The sequence below is a fragment of the Sceloporus undulatus genome, chromosome 1 (assembly GCF_019175285.1).
Source record: "Sceloporus undulatus isolate JIND9_A2432 ecotype Alabama chromosome 1, SceUnd_v1.1, whole genome shotgun sequence".
Classification (NCBI taxonomy): Eukaryota; Metazoa; Chordata; class Lepidosauria; order Squamata; family Phrynosomatidae; genus Sceloporus; species Sceloporus undulatus.
The window spans coordinates 264,280,825-264,301,119 of NC_056522.1; the positions used below are offsets into that span (position 1 = coordinate 264,280,825).

A 20,295-nucleotide genomic window follows, 5' to 3' on the forward strand; every position below is an offset into this window, starting at 1 on the left:
TTTGGGTGGCAAAATGGCGGTGAAGTCTCGCGTGATCTCCCCCAAGGTTGCGCAAGACTTCGCCACCATTTTGGGTGAAAAAATGGCGGTGCCCATAGCCCCAGAGGCAGCTATGGGCGCCGCCATTTTGCCGCCCAAAATGGTGGCGTCCAGAGCGGCGAAAAGCCATGATGGGCGGCGGCGGCAGCAACAGCAGGCAGGGGCCGGTCGGCAGGCCTCCGTGGGCCGCATCCGGCCCGTGGGCTGGAGGTTGCTGACCCCTGCACTAGAGTGTACGTGGGAATGTGACACTCTTCTAAGGGGAGAGTGACACCACTGATATCCAAACATCTGCCTTTTGGCAGAAATATGCTGTGGTTTTTGACGTGCCCCTTTGAAACTCTGGACCTTAGCAGAAGAGATGGTATGAATGGGGCAAGGTTCAGTGAGAGGAAAAGGAGAGGCTTCCTTATTTTTAAAAATAATTTAACATTTTTTTAAAAAAAGTTACTCTTTTAAAAATTTCTTTAAAACCCACATCTTACCAAATTTTTCACTTAACTACATGAAATTATGTACATGTAAATTTAGCCTGTGGGTATGATACTATAAATTAAAGTTATAATTTTAATTTTAAGAGTTGTGTGTGTCTCAACTCTTGCTGCCACATTCTGCGAAATACAGGAATTAGGATTTATGAGTAATATTAATACAAAAAACATTATTAAGGATTCTGCCATGGAATGGCAGGATGAAGTCAATGGGGGTGATTTTTTATAGTTATAGTTCCCATAACTGATAATTGACTATGGTAGCTGGGGCTGATGGGAGTTGTAGTCTAATCTTGTCTGAAAGGCGAACAGTTTCCTACCATGTGTCTATAATGCACATTCAAAGGTAACCTAGTTTGGAAAAGGAGGCGGGGTTGTACTTTGCCTTCCTGTAGTTCCCTGACCTTCGTGTTTTTAACTGGGCTGATGCTCACATGGCATAAAGAGACTGTGATGGACAGGAAGACACAAGGGTAATTATAACAAACCAGGGGATATTGGTCACAGCCTTTTATTAATTTATTTAAATGTGCATGCTGGTAGTGTATTAAGTTCATATGTATTGGTATGTTTGTTATTTCATCTCATTGTACCACAGTTTTATTTAAATATTTTACATTAATTTTATACTCACAAAGCCTCCTACATAGCATGAAGCTGTTTTCAGTCTGTCCTTCTAATATCTTTGGGTGGGGGTTTCTATTTATTTTTTCCAGCTGGAACTTCAGTTACAGTCTCAGAACTCTGAGCATCTGGAGATGAGGGTGCAAAATGAGAGGCTACAGATTCTGAACGAAAACCTCCTGGACCAGCTGGAGAGAAACAAGTGGGAGCTGGAGGTAGCCCAAGGTCACCTTCAGCAGCTACAGAAAGAAGCCCAGCTAGAGCAGGAGCAGAAGAACAGGCATGTCAGGGTGGGCTTCTAAACCGTACAAAGGTGCCAGCCATTCTCACAAGAGAGGGCTGGTTTGCTCCAGGGACTTAGTGAGTGTGCATTTATTGAAATGAGGAAAGTAATAGCAGTGTTCTCGGATTGTGGCAGATTAATATGAAGTGTAAACCCAAACATCTTCCATCAGCTTCCAAGAGGTCCTGAGTTAAAACCTTTGAAAATGCACGTTGTTTCTTTCCTCTGCCTCAAAACCTTTACAGTCTCAGAGGCCACTTAGAAAATAATATGTTTCCTTTCCTCCACATGAACTAGTAATGAAAATCCTTCTCAGTTCACATTGGGGGGCGGGGAGAACCACAGTGAAGTCACTGACTTGGATAGCATGTACTAGAGTACTTTAATTTAAAAACTCTTTATTGTCAAAACCCATGGGCCATAACAGTCTTGGAACAAAACAAAGGTACATGTGCCAAGCATTATTGTCACAACAATCAATCATGTTAATGTTCAGAAATTTATGACATCATTGAAACTAGTTACTGTTGCAAATCAAGCAATCATTTTCCAAGAGAGTATTCAATCTATTTGCTAGTTCTGAAAAAGCCAAGAACTGATCAACTAAAGAATCTACTATCCTGTAAAATAATATCCTACTAGGTAATGAAAGAGATCTCCAAACACCATTTAACACAGATGCAATCATTTCTACACATGGTGAAAAAAGTGGCTTTAGCAATACTTATCACATATTGCAACTTCTGCTATGTCCCCAACCTGCAGCTGCTGCATCCCCTTTTCATTGATGGGGGATACCTGTCAATGACCTCCCAATTGTGCAAGACTCCATGTGTGAAATGTTGCTGCTGGAGCAGTTGTGAGACTGGCAATCAGACAGCCACTCTCAAATTATATATCACCACCCTCAGACTCCTCCACTAGAGGAAGACAAGGATGTGTGATATCAAAGCCTGCCTTCTCTTCCACCCAAGGAAGAGGAGGATGCAATAGCAGCAGTACCCATAGTCTCCCTTAGATCTGGCAAGAAGAAGGCACTGCCCTCCTCAGAAGTTAGGGAGGCAGCCATGGCACAGCCATTCAGTATTATTCCTCTACCATTTAGTGAAGCCACATCCCCATAACTATTGAAAATAGAGCTGGGCAATAATGAGTGAAATACTAATCATATTCTTCCCTTACTAAGGCTTAACAAGTTCATTTGTTGGGTAATACTGATTGCTATCAAACCTTGAAAAATCACTAATTATATTTAACTGGCTTTTGTGCTAACTCATTCTGTTCTTCCCCTAATGAAACCCAACAAATTAATTTGCTTGTTACCAACACAGTCGATTGACTAAAGAGCAGGTGGGTGGTAGGACTAAGATTGCTAGAAACCTGAGATGAGAGGGACTGAACCTGGGATCTCTGGCATTTGCATACAAAATAAGTATGCATTGAAAACAATGTTTATGATTCTAGGTGAGGGAGAGGGAGAGGGAGATGATGCAGTTATTCAGGAGTATGGGAGAAATTGTCTGGTAAGATTAAAAAAGGTGAATAGTGCTCCAGTGAGAAGAGAATGCTTAGAAAGATCTGTTGGTGAATTGCTACATGGCGGTGTTGGACTGGATGGCCCTTATGGTCTCTTCCAACTCTATGATTCTATGAATCAAGGATGAAGAATTCTTCATAAGAAATATTTTGAGTGCTTCTTTCCATATACAGAACATTTCCCCCGTATTCCTGCATTCAAAGGCACTCAAAATATTTCTTATGAAGAATTCTTCATCCTTGATTCACCAACAGATCTTTCTAACCTTCTTTTCTCATTGGAGTGAGCTCAGTATTATTCAGCTTTTTGAATCTTACCAGACAAACAGTTGATGGCCTTTGAAGGATGAATGAACAATACACATATGGTAGGGGTAGAAGAAGATACAATCATATCAGTGACAAAATTTTAATTTAACACATTATTAGATTCCTGTTTAGGACATCCCTTTAGAACCGCTTTTCCTAACCTCGTGTTTCCAGCTGCATTGCACTACAAATCCCCCTATGCACTGCATCTGGTAAGTGGCTGGCTGAGGAAGGCCACTTAAAAGGGACAAAAATAAAATAGTTGAAGAAGTCAGTAACAAAATTTGCCACAAGAAGGCGTCAGTGACAACCAGATAGGCCATCTTTTATAAATCCCAGTTTCTTTGTAAAAACCCTAGCAATTTATTTAACAGACTAATTAACAATAGCATATTGAATTACTTTATATTCTTTCCAGCACTGACAATAAATTAATTTCCCAGTATAAAAGTACAGTAAGTAAATAGTTACACTGCAAAAAAAAATGAGGTTATCATTTTTAAAGTTACAGTCATAATGTAATTTAGCTATAGCTTAGTTATTGAGTAAATGAACCAATTATTACAAGTAACTAGTTCCCAAGAGCTATAAAAGGGTGAGATGCTTTGCAACTGGGGATTTCTCTAAGAGGCTAAGATCTAGATGAGGCAGAGAGAAGTGAAGTGTACTGTCAGTGGTTTACATCAGTATGCCATTGATTATTATTATTATTAACCTTTATTTATGAAGCGCTGTAAATTTACACAGCGCTGTACATAGAATCTTTTTAGATAGACGGTTCCCTGCCCTCGGGCTTACAATCTAAAAAGACATGACACAGAAGAAGAAGGGACTGGTGGAGGGAAGAACCTGGATCCAGTGTGCTCCTAATAATGCACATTTATTTAGCCCAGCCTCCATTCTCAATTGCTGCCATCCGGTCTGGGATTTTGATCATATTATTAATGCTTACAAAAGACAAAACTTGTGATGGTTAATTCACAGAGAGTCTTTTTTACCTTTAACACAGGGATGTATTTAGAGTCTCTAAAAATATGCAGAAAGAAAAACAAAGCCTCCTGAGACAACTGGAGCTTCTTAGGTAAGAAGTCTAATTTGAAATACTCTCTAAGGCTTGTTCAATTGTTTAGTGAATTACAGTATATTGTGCTTTGGAATAAAGATACTGGATATCATTTTGAATAAAATGACTGGATATCACTATGGGGGACATTGATTATGGCAAGTGATAGTGAGGGCTCCATTATTGGAAGGGCAGAATGATGGGACATATGGAGGAATCATTACAGGATAGGTTTAATGAGAAAAAGCACAAGGAAAATGGGTGTTTCTCTAGCTGGCTGAGGGATTCTGGGATTTGTAGCCCAAATGCTTTCTAAACTTTCCTTGAGGTCATAGGGTTGCCAGAGTACTGTCTGAATATGACTTCTTTAGCTGTGCAAGGATTAGTCTCTCACTTTCTTGCTTGTTTCCCATGTTTCCAAGATTTGAGAATTGCCCACCATAGGTTGGGATGTTAATAAGGAATAAATGAGTCAGTGTGGTGTAGTGGTTTGAGTGTCGGACTGCAACTCTGAAGGCCAGAGTTCAAATCCCTGCTTGGCCATGAAAACCCACTGGGTGACCTTGAGCAAGTCACATATTCACAGCTTCAGAAGGCAAAGGTATACCCACTCTGAACAAACTTTGCCAAGAAAACCCCATGGTAGGCTAGCCTTAGAGTAGTCATAAACAAGAAAAAACTTGAAAGCACACAACAACAAAATAAGAGACAAGTATATGTGCATTGTGTTTAGAGCAACCATCACACCTTATTTATATATGCCTCCTTTTCCTTTGGAGCAGGGAGATGAACAAGAAGCTGAGAGATGAAAGGGATGCCTTTGAAGCCAAGAAGCTGGTTAGTCTGAGAAAGAAAATCCTAATTCCCAGTCACCTTCCCTTTGCCTGCTGCTGTTGCTGCCATCACCTGGCCTCATTCCATTTCCATGGGGGACACTGACCCAAGGAATTGTGTGTTTCATTGTTTCATAGTTCCTCCATATGGACCTTCGTGTGTGTCCGTGTATATCTTTCTGAATGTTGAAAAACCTGTGTGTTCAAACCCAGGCAATTACAAAGGGCTGATAGGGGCCACCTACTTCTGATGACTGGACAGGAAAGAGGTGTTCCTTGGACCCAAAGACAAGAAAGACTCTTTTGCACAATTTAAGCTTTGGACATAAAAACTGACAATCAGAAGAAGCATTGCAGAATCTCCATTCTTAAAGCTGAACCATCAACTGTCTATCCCAAGGAATACCCTTTCTTCTGGCCAGGGGAACTCATTTTTCCTAGGGCTACGCCTCAAACTGGTCTCTACCATGGATGATCACCTGTGATTCTTCTGCCACATAAGCTTGTGGCCAAAGCTGGCCCTATCCTTGGGCAGAATGAGATGGCTGTCTCAAGTGGTAGGGGTAGGCAGTGGCAGCATTGTGGTGGAGAACAGAGCAGCGTATGTTGTATGGCAGGCCCTAAACCCTTTCAGTTAATTTCCTGTCTTCAGGTGCAATGTCTTTTTACCGGTTTTGAAGTAAGAAAGATTCAGCCACCTGTCTGGTTGGGCTTGATATGCCAGATGGGAGAGATTGCCACCTTATCCTGTGGTTGGGCAACAAAATGGTTTAGTCTGGTCCTGCTTGTAGCTATGCCTTTCCAGGTTCCCCTAGTTATGCAAGTCATAATTAAGAATCTGAAAATGGTGGTGGTGGGGTTGCTTTGTCCCCTTTTGTACCTTCTCCTACAGTGGGATTTTCCTCCCTATAGCAACTTGTGTGTGAGTCCTGCATGGGTGCAGCTGTGAAATGTAATGTTTATGAGATATATTGCACAGTAGATTCTACCATAAAGACATACCCCAAATGTGAAGATGAGCCAGAAGAAGATACCTGTGTTTCCACTAAAGGATATTCCTCTTGCTACTCATGATGCTGTTGACAAGCAAAAGGCAGGAATAAAATATAAAGAGGAAAAAATATTCTTGATCCACAGCTCCTACCAGTTATGTTATGCAAGCACAAGTTGCAGAAATCTTTTGGGAAACTTGAATGGAGATTTATACAAGCTGCTAAGTAAACATTTTGTGTGTGAGAGTGATAGAGAAAGAAGAGAGGGATGTTCCCGTTGTAATGTTGTTTTTAATGTGTGTTATTTTGTAATTTGTATTTGAATTTACCACCACTCTTTGTGATTATCACAAAGGTAGGCAGCTAAGAAAGGTCTCAGGGCTGCCCTTGCCTTATTCTTGATCCCCTGAGACTTTTGTTGGCTGCATTCAGGCATTTTACAGCACCCAGAAGTTTCTGGGAGATAACTTTTATTTTTATTTTTTAAAATTGCTATCTTGAATCAGGAGCAGGAGCAAAAGAGAAATTAAACGAAGAGTTATAACTTTTGGAGGCTGTGGGAGGCATAATTCTCAGTATTGAGGGAAAATGGCAATGGTATGAGGACACTCTAGATCTCTCTTTGATCTCATATGGCCCAAGAGCTATACCATTTCCATTTCCAGGTTACAAAAGCTGTAACTGCATTTATAGACTGGGGTGGGGTGGCAGACATATGCATGACTTCCCCAGTGTATGTACTGCATGCTATCTTCTCTTCTGCATTTGGAATGTCCCTTGGTGAACTCAGTCCTTGAAGGTAATAGCAAATTGCCCATTCATAGCTGCTGCCATAGAACTAAATCTATTTTAGATCCTATGAAACAGATGTGGTTCCCCACCTCTTATTTATTAGAGAGAGGGATTGTGGGTGCTTGACACTTGGCAACTAAATCTGGATTCTATCTGGGGTCCTATTATCAACTTCTGGTCATCTGAGTACCTAACTCATGATGCTGGCTAAACTGAGTTAATGTCACTCGAGTGTTCTTAAATGTTGGAATTTCCGGATATATATATGAAAGAGATGCCCCTGGGCAACCCTAGTACGTACACGGTACGTACTAAAAGGCCCGTTTGGAAAGGGCCTCTGAATACTATATATATCTCTTTCAGACGCCCCCAACCCTAGTACGTACAGGGTATGTACAAAACGGCAGCACCCATTCTACTTGGGCGCCGCCCTTAGGATATCACGGCCGCCCCGCCTCCAAACAGAGCGGCGCGGATGTGACATCCTGGCGCCCTTTCCATGGCACCGGAAGGAGCTCCTTTACATGGCTTCGCCAGCAACACAAAAGAGAAAGGGCTGAGCGGCCCCTTTCTCTTTTTCCCCCGCCACTGTTGGGGTGTCCTTGAGGCTTGAAGCCCCAAGGACACCCCTTTCCAGGCTGTGGGGAAGTGACCTTTTGCCGCTTCCCTGCGGCCTGGGAAAGTGGCGGATCGGGGCCTCAGGGCTGCCGCTGTGGCAGCTGAGGCCCCGATCCGTCGGGGAAAGGGGCGGGTACAGGCCACCCCAAAGGGGTGGCCTGTAAGCCACCATAGATATATAAAAAATACATTCACCATAGAGAAAAATGCAGGCATAGCAAGGTCTGGACACTTAACTTCATACATTACAGTGGGCCCTTGTTATCCGCTGGGGTTTGGTTCCAGGGTCCCCCGTGGATAACAAAATCCATGGATGCTCCAGTTCCATTAAATACAATGGAAAAGTAAAATGGTGTTTCTTATATAAAATGGAAAATCAAGGTTTGCTATTTGGAATTTATACTTTAAAAAATATTTTGAAGCCATGGGTGCTTGAATCCGTGGATTAAAAAAAAATCCATGAATAAGGAAGACCGACTGGTATCACATAAGGTATCACATCATATTATCTGGCCATCAAGATGTTATACTTTCATCAGAACATTTCATAGGGACTTTATTTTTCTATTCATTGCTTTAACAGGCTTTATACTAATTAACACATAGGTTATACCATCAAGACTATATACTTCAGTCATTCCTCATCAGATTCTTTCCATAATTTCTATGGTGTCTGTGCAGACCTTATACAGATATAAAGGCTTTCACATGTACACAACCCTGTCCCTTATATCATATTCATAATCTTCTAATATAATTTAGTCACTTGCTCATGACAGATTACAATCTCATCTGTTTACATGTAAGGGTTAATCTTGAGTGTTGTTAAATATTAACAGCATACACTACAATAAAAAAATTCATTTCAAGCATAATGGGGCATATCTCAATTTTAGTATTAGCCTTAACAGTATCACAGCCTGTTTGAGTAGCATGTCCAGATCAATTATCAGACTGTCAAATTATCAGGAACACCATATCTAGAAAGAGACATTGTTGCTTTCTCTTCAGATGTTGGAGATATGGTTGAAGGTAGTCTGATAAGAACTCTTATCTGAACTTCTTTTTATTAGCTTTTTATCAGATTGCTAATGAAAATAACTCAGAAATCAGGTGTGTACTAACTCTTCTCCTTCTGAAATTGAGATTTTTAGTCTAGGACATAGGCATTTGCATTGTTCTTCCCAGAGTGATATGAAAGATGAAGCGTTTTTCACTGACACACATTCTCCCAGCTCTAATTGCCTGCATTAAATCTTATGCCATGTTTTAGTCTCTATGGCATATTAAATTAACTATTATACTTTTAAGGTTATATGCCCAAGGGCCAGGGCACAAAGTTGACAACTAAATAATTTGGCCTGTAACACCTATTAAGAGCAGGCCCACTAAATTAGCTGAGACCGACAAGTCCAATTCATTTCACATAGGGTCTACTCTAGGTAGCTCCAAATCTAGTGATGTTAAGACAAAGCATGTCCAGACTAGGGACTGATACAATTAGACAACTGCGAGCATCATTAAAATAATTCCAAATATGGATATCCATGAACATCTGTGGTTACTTTTCATTTCTTTCACTCATTGTTTTTGTACACTGATTAAACTGGAAAGGGTTACATTGGAATGGGCCAAAAAAGAAAGCAAGCAGAACCATTTCTTGGAGATTTCTAGGAATAATCTTGTTTCTCATTTCCTTTTCCATTGTCCTCCGGTGTTAGCCCAACTCCTTCTTAGGTAGTGAAGTAACTACAGCATATAAAATTAAGATGAAGAGATTTTTTGCAAGAAACAAGTTCACCCTTTCTAATACAGTCTTCTCGCCTCAAATGTGGGCTTGCCATCCATGGATTTGAGCATCTATGGATGGTTCCACACATTTACTCCAATGGCAGCGCATGCAGGCTGCAGTTGCACACATGACATGCCACCATTAAAACCAGTGAGACTTGAGGTCATGCGGATTTTGGCATCAATGGGGGGGGCATAATGGAAGCCCCATGACAACAGGCTGAATAGAGTCTATAAGCTCTTTTAACCGGTACCTAGGAAGGAGCAGGAAGTGTTCAGGAGCCTGCCTTCTAAATATATTTACAGTAGAAGGTAGCTATATTTCACCCTTGGGGCCTACCATGGGCTGAACCATCACCCAAAAGAAAGGAAGAGGGTGTGTGGTGGTGGTGTGTGTTGTGTGTGGAGAGAGAGACATGAGAATGAGTACACTGGCTGTAATACTGCACTTTGTTCATACCTGCCTCGATCGTGCAGGGAGAATGCAGATTATTATTATAAGGAGAGGCTTCTCACGGAACCCCAAGGCGCAATTCTTTCTGTCTCCCCATTTTTCAGTGGGTGGTGGTGGTATAGAAGGGGCCCCAAGGTCACAAATGAGTGGAGGTACAATGGGCTGTGTGATTCCTTCTCCTAAGATCCAAGACACACTGCAGCAATAATCCAGTTTGAAACTTCTTTAACTGCCTGGTTCAAAGCTAGGGAATTCCTGGGGTCTGTGGTTTTGTGAGACATTTAGCCTTCTCTATCTGAGAGAGCTCTGGTGCAACAGGAACTATAGTTTCCAGGGCCAGGCAGTGGGGAGGTCTCCAACTGGATATTTCTGCATTGTGTTTTAGCCTTTAAAGGGACGAGAAAGTCTTATGACTCATTGGATGGAAGTCACACTACTCCGGGATAGTCTTTCCAAAATGTAAAGGTATGAATGGAGGTGACAGTGAGAAAAAGTCATCGCCACAGTCTAAGCAGCCTACACTGATGGACGGGGTAAAAGGAAAAGAGGAGACAAGAGCTTTAGTTCTTGTAATTTTCTTTTAATGGAAAAAAAGGTTGCCAGGATGAACTTTCAAAGCATCCAGAACATAATTTTTAAATGTTAATAAAACCAATCTGGTAATGCACAAAATATGATACAGTGCCAAATGGTAAACAAGACTGTTCTTTCATATGAATGCATTAGAAGATGGGTTAGAAATGATGATTCTTAAACATAAACGGTCAATCTCTGGCTAATGGGAATCTCAAAAGATCCTTACTATTATTTACATTTTTTTAAAAAATCTGACATCTCATGTGAACACTCATGGTGTACCATTATAACCATACTGAGGAATGAAAATAAGCAAATATGCTTGATTTTTTCAATAGAAAGTGCGTAGCATCCAGTTACTATCAACATAATTGTTTTACAGCTGCTGTGGTCATCCAGAATATTCAAGGATCTTTTTACTGACATCACAGTTGTAGAATATAAATGTTACCCCTGAGGCATGTAAATGTGCATTTGCCGTACTGCTTGGTAAACAGAATTGTACTCCCGAAGGCTACTTCAACAGGACCAAGTGGTAGCAGAAATACAAAACCTGCTGATCTAGCAACATGCTTCGACTTGCAAATGCTTTGGGAAACAGGCATCAATTACATTTTGTCTTGATTGAATGCTAGTATGTCAGTTTCTTGGAATTGTTTCTGTATATTTGTCAAAGCAGATATAGCAGAGGTAGCTCTCCAACCTACCAAAGGCGCTATCACTGCAGATCTAATGTGCCAAAAGCTGGCAGTGGAAGAAGCATCCAGATGTTCCTCAATAGACGAATGCAGTGGAGGATGTAGCACTGTAGCCTTAGTGTAATCTTTTTTCTCATATTTGTCCAGTCTAGGTGCCCATCCTGGCATAAGGGCTGTGCAGTTTAGAGACAGGCAACTGGCATTAGTTCTGAAGGTCAATTGGAATTTATCATGAACTGCAGAGTGGATGCTTCTAGATGATACTTTATTGTCAGACAAACTGCCTCATTTATGTAAAGCAATACTGTCTTCCATTATAATTCCCTATTGCTTTCCCAGCCCCCCTTCATACATGTGAAGATTTCAGAGATTTTTGTGTGTTTCGGCAATGTGGCCATGTTCTAGAAGATTTGTTCCAGACGGTTCGCAACATTTGTGCTGGCACTTTATATGCCTTCTCTGAAGATCCAGCCACAGAGCTGGTGAAACTCAGGATAACATCAGGAATAAACTCTTCTAGAACATGACCACATAGCCCGAAAACCCACAAAAACTATGTATGCCAGCTATGAAAGTCTTTGACTTCACATTTTTCAGAGTTGGTTTTTTTTTTTACAGATAACATTGCAGAGTGAAGAAGCAATTATATGTACCTCGCATGTGCATGCGCAAACATTGTGACTGCCCCGGACCTCTGCAGAAATGTTGTTACTACAATAAAATGTCATGTCCTCTGTTATCATCCTCATCAAATTTTATTTGTGTGTTCTGTCACGCAATGCAATGGCTGTATTTTATCTCTGTTTAAATGCCAGAATTACAGCAAGCCAATAAAAGATGGCTAGACCCAGAGAAACAGCTATGAAACTGTTGTCTTTGTGTTCGTTTCATTGTGTAGAATGTTTTTCTTTTGTAGGTGTACGCATTTTACCAGATCATTTTTTATTTTATTAATATAACTTTATTAATAAAAAACATACATCAAAACCATCTACATATATACTAACAAATTGAGGTTACCATATTTTGCAAGACGAATTGAAAAAAGTAAAAGTAGAATCAACTTCCTCTTTTTACACAGCTCCTACCAACAATACTACCTATCCTTTCCTAACTCCTTTCACTTGAACGAATAACTTTCTTATCCTTCTACTTCCTTTCCTTACTCTATCTTTCCCTCCCCTCCTAACGCGCATCTATCCCATACGTCCTCCTACTACACAAACCTCTTCACTTACTGAGCCTTCTTGCTTCTCTTCCCCTGTACAACCTGTTTTCTCTTTGACTCATACTTCCCTTTCTTCTATTTCACCTTGTATTCTAGCTTCTCTACATCTAATACACAAACTTACAAACATACTCTTTCACCTGACTTCCTGTCACCAGTATTCGTGATTTATTTGTTATCCAACTCTTAGGTTCAGTCATTTGCCAGTGGATCCAATCCCCCTTAGTGTTATTGCAAACTTATTACGTTATTTTTAACCCATTTACTTCTAAAAAATCAATACCCCATGCAGCCTCTATTTTGTCTCCAAATAATCCTAACAAATACAATTCTATTGGTCTTAATGGCAATTTCTTCTAAGGATTTGTCCAGTTTGCTCATTAATCAATTCTAAAAGTCTTTGCCCATTTTGCAGTCCACCAACAATGGTAGAAAGTTCCTAATTCTTTTTTACATTTCCAACATAGGTTGGATTTGTATTTGTATATTTTTTGCAATTTTACTTGCTGAAAGGTACCACTCAAAAACATTTATGAAAAAGTTCTTGTATACTCTGAGAGACTGTGAATTTGTGTTATATTTTCCAATTTTCCTCCCCCACTGGGACATTTGAATCACAGTCCATTGTTTCTAGCCCATTTAAATCATTTGTTCCTTTACATTTCATCTCCTTATACTTTAAGAGGACCTCATATAATTTCCCAATTACATTATTTTCTTTTCTACCAAAATTTTCCCTAGTCAGATTTACCCTCTTCCAACTCCATCCCGGCCATTTACAATCCGTTACATTCTTTCAGAATCTGTCGTATGTAAACCAATTATGTTCCAACCCTCATATTCAAATCCTCTCTTGTCTTAGATTCAATTTACCATAGGTTCACTGCGTGGAGAAGATGGCAAATGCTAACAGAAGAAAGAGAAAAGGCAGAATTACCAACACTTTCTTTGCCTCAGTCTTCTCAGAAAAGGCACAGGGTGCTTAACCTGAGGATAAGGGAGCAGAACAGAAGAGGAATTCCAGCACAGAATGAAGTAAAGAGATAGTAGAGAACACCTAATTATCTAAATGAATTAAGCTCTCTGGACCAGTGAACTCATCCAAGGGTATTAAAAGAACTGGCAATGTAATCGAGCCTTAGCAATAATCTGAAACTCCTGAGAACGGAGAGATCCCAAGCCGACTGCGGAGGCAAACGTTGTCCCATCTTCAAAAGGGGAAGAAAGAGGATCCCAACAATTATCGTCCAGTTAGTCGACATCAGACTAGGAAAATTCTGGAGCAGATCATTAACGGAGAGTCGTGAACATCTAGAAGCAATGCCATAATCACAAAGTCAACATGGGTTTCAGAGAAACAAGTCATGCAGACAATCTATCTCTTTTTTGATAAATTTTACCAGCCTTGGTAGATGAAGGGAATGCTGTGGATATAGTATATCTTGATTTCAGTTAGGCCTTTGACAGGGTTCCCCATGACATTCTCACAAACAAGCTGTAAATGTGTGGGCTGGAAAGGCAACGGTAAGTGGATTTGTATTGGTTGACCGGCCGAACCCAAAGGTGCTCAACAATGCACATTTTTCATCCGGAGAAAGTAACCTTGGGTCCCACAGGCTCTGTCCGTGTCCCAGACTGTTCAACATCTTTATCAATGACTTGGAGGAAAAAAATTGGGGAATACTTATCAAATTTGCAGATGACACTAAATTAGGAGGAAAGCTAATACTCAGAGGACAGGATCAAAATTCAAATGACCTGAATAGACTAAAGCTGGCCAGAGCTAACAGAATGAACTTCAACAGGGAGAAATGTAAGGTACTGAACTTAGGGCGAAAAAATGAAATGCACAGAAAGGATGGAGACACCTGCTTAAGGAGACAACAGGTGAAAGGATCTAGGAGTCCAAGTAGCCACAAGCTGAACATGAGTAACATGGCGATGCGCGAGCTAACAAAGCCAATGCGATTTTAGGCTGCATCAATAGAGAGTATCGTACTAGATCCAGCGAAGTAAAGTGCCACTATATCTGCTCTGGCAGGCCCCACCTGGAATATTGTGTCCAGTTCTGGGCGCCACAATTCAAAAAGGAATTGAGAAACTGGAGCGTGTCAAAGGAGGGCAACTAAAATGGTGAAAGGTCTGAAAACCTGCCTAGGAGGAACGACTCAGGGAGCTGGGGATTTAGCCTGGAAAGAGAAGTAGAGGTGATATGAAGCTCTATTTAAATACTTGAAGGGATGTCATATTGAGGAGGAGCGAGCTTGTTTTCTGCTGCTCCAAGACAGGACCCGAGCAATGGATGAAGCTGCAGAAAAGAGATTCCACCAACATTAGGAGGAATTTCCTGACAGTAAGGCTGTTCGACAGTGGAACACACTTCCTCGAGTGTATGGAGTCTCCCTCCTTGGAGGTCTTCAACGAGGCTGGATGGCCATCTGTCGGCGATGCTTTGATCTGGATTTTCCGAGGCAGGGGGTTGGACTGGATGGCCCTTGCGGTCTTCCAACTCTATGATTCTATGATTCTTTTCCCCTTAAAATACCATATACTGTACCATTTAGTTTCTCTAACCATTCTTTTCCAGAATAGCTTCATGGAGGGATATCCAGCCTTCTCTTTTGGGCATTCTTCTCTCTTATATATCCACAGCTTACAAGGCTTTCCTATACAGGTTTCCAAAGCTTTATGTTCTTATCTTTCTCATAAGCAGGCATGCATGCCAACCATACCTAAACCATCTCCTCCAATTCAAGCGCTAGCGGTTGTTTTAACAAACCCATTCTTTAATCCACATCAGAACACAGGAATCGTAATATAGCTTTAAATGGCTAAGTTGAGCCCCCCTCTTTCACAGGCGTCTTGTAAATTTTTAACTTAACCTTCGGTTTACCCTCTCCATTTAAACAGAGAGAGATCTTTTTCCATTCCTTAAATATTTTATCTGTGTTATATTGGTAACATTGAAAGAAAAGAGAATTTTGGTAAATGGAAATTTTGATTGAGGCTATCCTCCATTAAAGATTAAAGACAAATTTAGCTTATTCCAATTTATCATAGCCTTCTTTATTTACTACTCAAGGCATTTGTAATTGTTTTCAAATAGTTACACTGCTTTTAGTGACTGTATCCCAAGTATGGATTTTTTCTCCAGTTATACCTGATTTGTTTCCAAGCTTTTCTCTCTTTTTCCTTTATATTTTTTGTCATTTAAAATTTACACCCGTTACAAGAGCCGAATCTTTCTAATTTCCTAGAACTCCCTTTACATCTCCATCAGATCCTCCATAATAATTATTGCGTCATCTGCAAATGCTCTAATTTGTAGTATGTTTTTTGATCGTAACACCTCTTAAGTTCGAATCAGTTTTTTGTATCTATGAAAGTATTTTTCCATGATAATAAAAGTAGGGCGTTAGAGGACAACCTTGTCTTGTTCCACTGAATCTTGATAAAATTTGACTTCATTAATTTTATTTGAGCTTTTTGATCTGATAAATCTTACCCATCCAATTAAAAACATTTTCCCCACCTTAATTTTTTCCAACGGTCCAATAAAACCAACCAATTATAGAGTCAAACGCTTTTTTCAAAATCTGAAAGAAAAGACCCAATTTTTATCACAATGTTTGTTCATAATATTCTAGGATATCCATACAATTGGTATTCTCTTGCATATAACGGTTTGGGTAGGAATCCCCTTTGTTCCTCACCTATTAAGTTCTTAGGCAGAGAAATCCCAAATATTTTTATGTCGTCTGTTGGGTGCATATTCTGTCCCACTTTTTATCTATTAAAATAATTTCTCTCTTTGTCTTTCTTCTTAGTTGTATGCAAGCCATTACCCGTTTTATTTTGCAGGTTCAAAGGATTTTTGTTTTGCCATTTTTTAGTTTTTATCCAATTCGTTGTAGCTCTAATTCTAATTGTTTTGCAAAGTTTTAATATCTCTCTTTTTTTTTTTTTTTTTTTTTTGCAGGCCAGAAATTGTTTAAGTTCCTCTTCTTTATCTCAATTGCGTGTTTAGTAGGGTAACTCTGTTTCTTTGCCTTGTAGTATAATGTTCTGTTATGTGAGGAAGCTCTAATAGTAGCCTTTCCTGCACCCAAACTATTGCAATGTCCACTTCATATTTATGTTTTTCCTTAAAAACAACTGGATCATTTTTTCCCCTTTCTCCACTATCTCTTTGTCTTTTAAGAGTTCTTCATAAGTACCAAATATTTTTCCTGTAGGTTCTTTAAGAGTCAATACTATAGGGTTATGGTCAGAAGTTTCTCTGTTTAAAATTATCATACTTTCACTCTGACCACTGACTTGATATCAAGAAGAATGCGATTCTAGACAGAGATTGTGTCTTCTGAATAGAAAGTATAAGATTTTCTTCATTTTACAAGTGCCTCCAAACTCTGTCAAAGGTAAGTTTATCCACTAGTCAAAGAAGGTTGGGGTAATTTGCCTGTGTTTCTTTTATTTTTCTATCCGATTTCCTATCTAATCTCGGCTCAATTACCCTGTTAAAGTCACCTACTACCATTACGTTTCCATAATCACAATCTGACAAAGTTTCTTTATTTTTTTTGGTAATAATCACTTTTGTTGTTTTGGGGACCATAATGCCTACTACCAGAAAGGCTTTCCCACTCCAGTGTATTTCTACCCTATAAATATTACCCATTAATACTTAAAGATCTCTTTCGATTCAATATGATCTTCACATAGATTATATTCCCTTTTTACTTTTGTTTAGGGATGAAACAATTCTTTCCCTAATTTTTCCCTTTTGACAGCCTACATCTTTATTTTTGTATTTGATTCCTGCAAACAAAAAGTTGGAGTCATTTTTTCTAGATACAAAAATACCCTTTTCTTTTTGTGGTGAGTTCAATCTCTTTACATTCCATGAAAGTACAGTGGTACCCCGGTTACGAAATTAATCGTTCCGCGTGCGCCCTTCGAACCTGAAATCTTTCGCAACCGACGAAAAAGCCATAGCCGCTAGCGCTGGAAGCCCCGATTTCGTGCGAAAAAGCGCCGAAAAGCACCAAAAATTTTTTTCGTAAGCCGAAAAAAAAACGTAACCAGGAACAATTTTTTCCTATGGAATTTTTTCGTATCCCGGAAATTCGTAACGCGGTGCTTTCGTATCCCGGTACCACTGTATTTTATTTTTGGTTATTTGGTTCTTTGCCAATTTAAATCAATCACCTTTAAACCTTGAATCAAAAATGGTAACTTTATTGATTATAAATCGGAAGAAAGGTAAAAAAAATACACAACCATCATAAGCACCAAACAAGTATGTAGATTTTTTGAATAAAAGAAGGTGTTCGCACAACAGAAAAAAATGACATATTATTAAACTATTCTTTTAAGTATTGTCCTCTTCTCAGATTTCTCCTCTTCACCTCCTCCACCTCCTCCCTATCTCTTTTCTCGTTTCTTATTTCAATATCTTTTTTCAAGTCACTTAGGAAACTATTCACCTTCTCAACCGAGTTTAACCTCATTTCCTTTGGTTCCAGGTACTTGGATGCCTTCCACCCCTCCCACCTAAATGGGATTCCATACAGTTGTTCTGTTAGAAAAAGTAATCTCTTCCTTTTCAGTATTTCCCCCGGAATATCTCCCAGAACTGATATCTCTTTATTTCAATTATTAACTTCGTTGGTAACTTGTGTGAAGAATTAGATCTCTTGTTGTGTTGTGGACAAAATAAATCACTACGGCACTTACAGCAGCCCATTGGGAGCGCCTGTAAGCGCTGTTTTCTGTCAGATTGGGGCCTCAGCTTCCGAGCAGCAGCCTCCGAGGCCCCGATCTGCCTCTTTCCAGGCCGCAGGGAAGCTGCAAAGGACGGCCTGGAAAGGGTTGCCCTTGGGGCTTCATGTCCCAAGGACACCCAGGGTGGGCGGAAGCAGGAGAAAGGGCCGCTTGGCCCCTTTCCCCCTTGCATTGCTGGCGCAGCCGTCTAAAGACTGAGCCAGCGACAATCACGGAAATTTCGGAGCTCCTTCTGTGCCGCAGAAAGGGCGCTCTATGCGCCCTCACACGGTGTGACACATCACATCGCGCCACCCCATTTGGAGGTGGCGCATTTGTGACATCGTAATGCGGCTCCCGTGTGGAACGGCCCACCATTTTGTACGTCCTGGGACGTACTAGGGTTAGGTGCGTGCATAAGGCACGCACTTTGCCTAACCTAGTACGTCCCCAGGACGTACTTTACGCCTGTTATAATGGGCCTACGTTTCTCAGCAATTCTTAATCTTCGCAACACACGCATGTGACCCTATAAACTCTATCTAATTCCCATGGAATGGATTTCAATTCTTCAGTAAACCTGGCCAGGATCGGGGAGAGATAGGATAATAAGTTCTCATTTATATTTCAGGTAATCCTCTCAACTTCAAGCATTCTCTCTCTGTTTCACCTGCAGCCTCAATATCTGTTCCTCTTCCTCTTGATATTCCTTACACAGTATTCCGGTTTTCGTCTCTACCTTCCTCACACCAATTCAAGTTTTCCTACCTTACCAAAATTGTGATTAAATCTCCATCTATCTTGTCCAATCTCGTTCTTATCTCTCCTAATTCAGACTTGAATTCCTGTTTAATTTCCTCTCTAGATTCAGAATTTCTTGATTTGTTTCCGGATGTAACTTTCTCATTTCCTCTATAAGAAATTTGTTTTACCAGATCATTTAAAGGGCCAGCCAGATGTTTTAAGACTGCGGGGCTAGGACACGGCAAGAGCAGAAGGCTAGGAAATCCAGTTGAAGACAGAAAAAAACCACATCGTATATGAACAATATTTTGATTCATCATATCTCTTTCCATGATAATTGCCAGCAGTTTTAGCACACTAAGTTGTGTGTATTAGTCATCTTTTGTGGTATATAGGCCGTTACAGACGAGCTCTTCCGGCGCCCGTCACGTGCTAGGGGTTGGCCGAGGACCTAGCTGCTCCACATGGCCTCACCCCAGCACGTGACGAGGGTGTAAAGAGGGCGGCTCCCTATACACATGGGCACCGCACTTTACGTGCTGGATGCATAGCATCCGCACATAGCGCCCCAGATGTGATCCATGAGTGCGTGGTAGCACCTCGCGGCGTCTCATCTGGGGCGGAAGAAGAAGTGCCATTTCAGCTCTTCTTCTTGCTGGTCTGGTTGGATGCTGCGTTCCCGGACGCAGCAACCAGCAGTGGCGCGAGACTGCCCCTTCTGGGTGGTCTGTAATGCGCCATAGTTAATCTGATTTGGTGTGAAAGGTTCTCATTTGCAGAATGATAAATTTTCTGGGCCATATTTTAACCTAGGAAATAATTCTGCATGAAGGTTCATCCATTGCTGCCTGATTGTGTGTGGACTGAAAATAAAGCATAGCTGTTATGTTTGATTTAGAGCCTGTGTAGCAGATTAATTAAAACCAGAACATCCCTTCAATATTAAACAGGGCTATCGTATCACCTCTTAACTGTGCTTCTCCAGGCTAACATGGCCATAGGCCACACTGGTTGTGGATTCTGGGAGTTGTATTCTAATAAATAATATCTAAGTTAAAGAGTAGTTGTTTATTTGTATGGTGAATGCTAACTAATCTTTCTAATTTCAGGCAGCGGTCGAGAGGAAGAAATCCCTGTTGAAGAAAGGGTCAGTGATAGGCAAATACCTAGAGGAGGAGAAGCCAGTCAAACGGTTAGAGCATAGCATTTTGCCCTGTGTTGTGTGTCCCACCCACATTCTGCTAGTCCTATTCACCACAGCTGTTGGGTCAAGTTCCCTGTTTTTCTTATTTAACTGAAATAAATGGGTAGTGTAAGTGGCGCACTAACAAAGTGTCATCTGGTGTAGGAGGGGTGCGTAGGCATCCCTCCTGCTACCATTCTCTGCTTTCTCCATGGGACAGAGCAGCTGGGAAGGGTACATGTTCACTTCTCCTGCACTGAAGGGAGGAGGGCCCAACT

General features: G+C 40.6%; 2 protein-coding genes across 2 annotated transcripts in view; one reads left to right on the forward strand and one right to left on the reverse strand.

Moving 5' to 3' along the window:
* The window catches only part of SLC25A22 (solute carrier family 25 member 22), a 723,963-nt gene that overhangs the window by 292,131 nt on the left and 411,537 nt on the right, over positions 1–20,295 (reverse strand). The window lies entirely within an intron of this gene.
* Positions 1–20,295, forward strand: part of CRACR2B (calcium release activated channel regulator 2B) — a 76,230-nt gene that overhangs the window by 44,954 nt on the left and 10,981 nt on the right. The window contains 4 exon segments of the mRNA XM_042466420.1: positions 1,247–1,434; positions 4,292–4,363; positions 5,128–5,182; positions 19,944–20,026. Of these exon segments, the coding sequence (XP_042322354.1) occupies positions 1,247–1,434; positions 4,292–4,363; positions 5,128–5,182; positions 19,944–20,026 (398 nt within the window).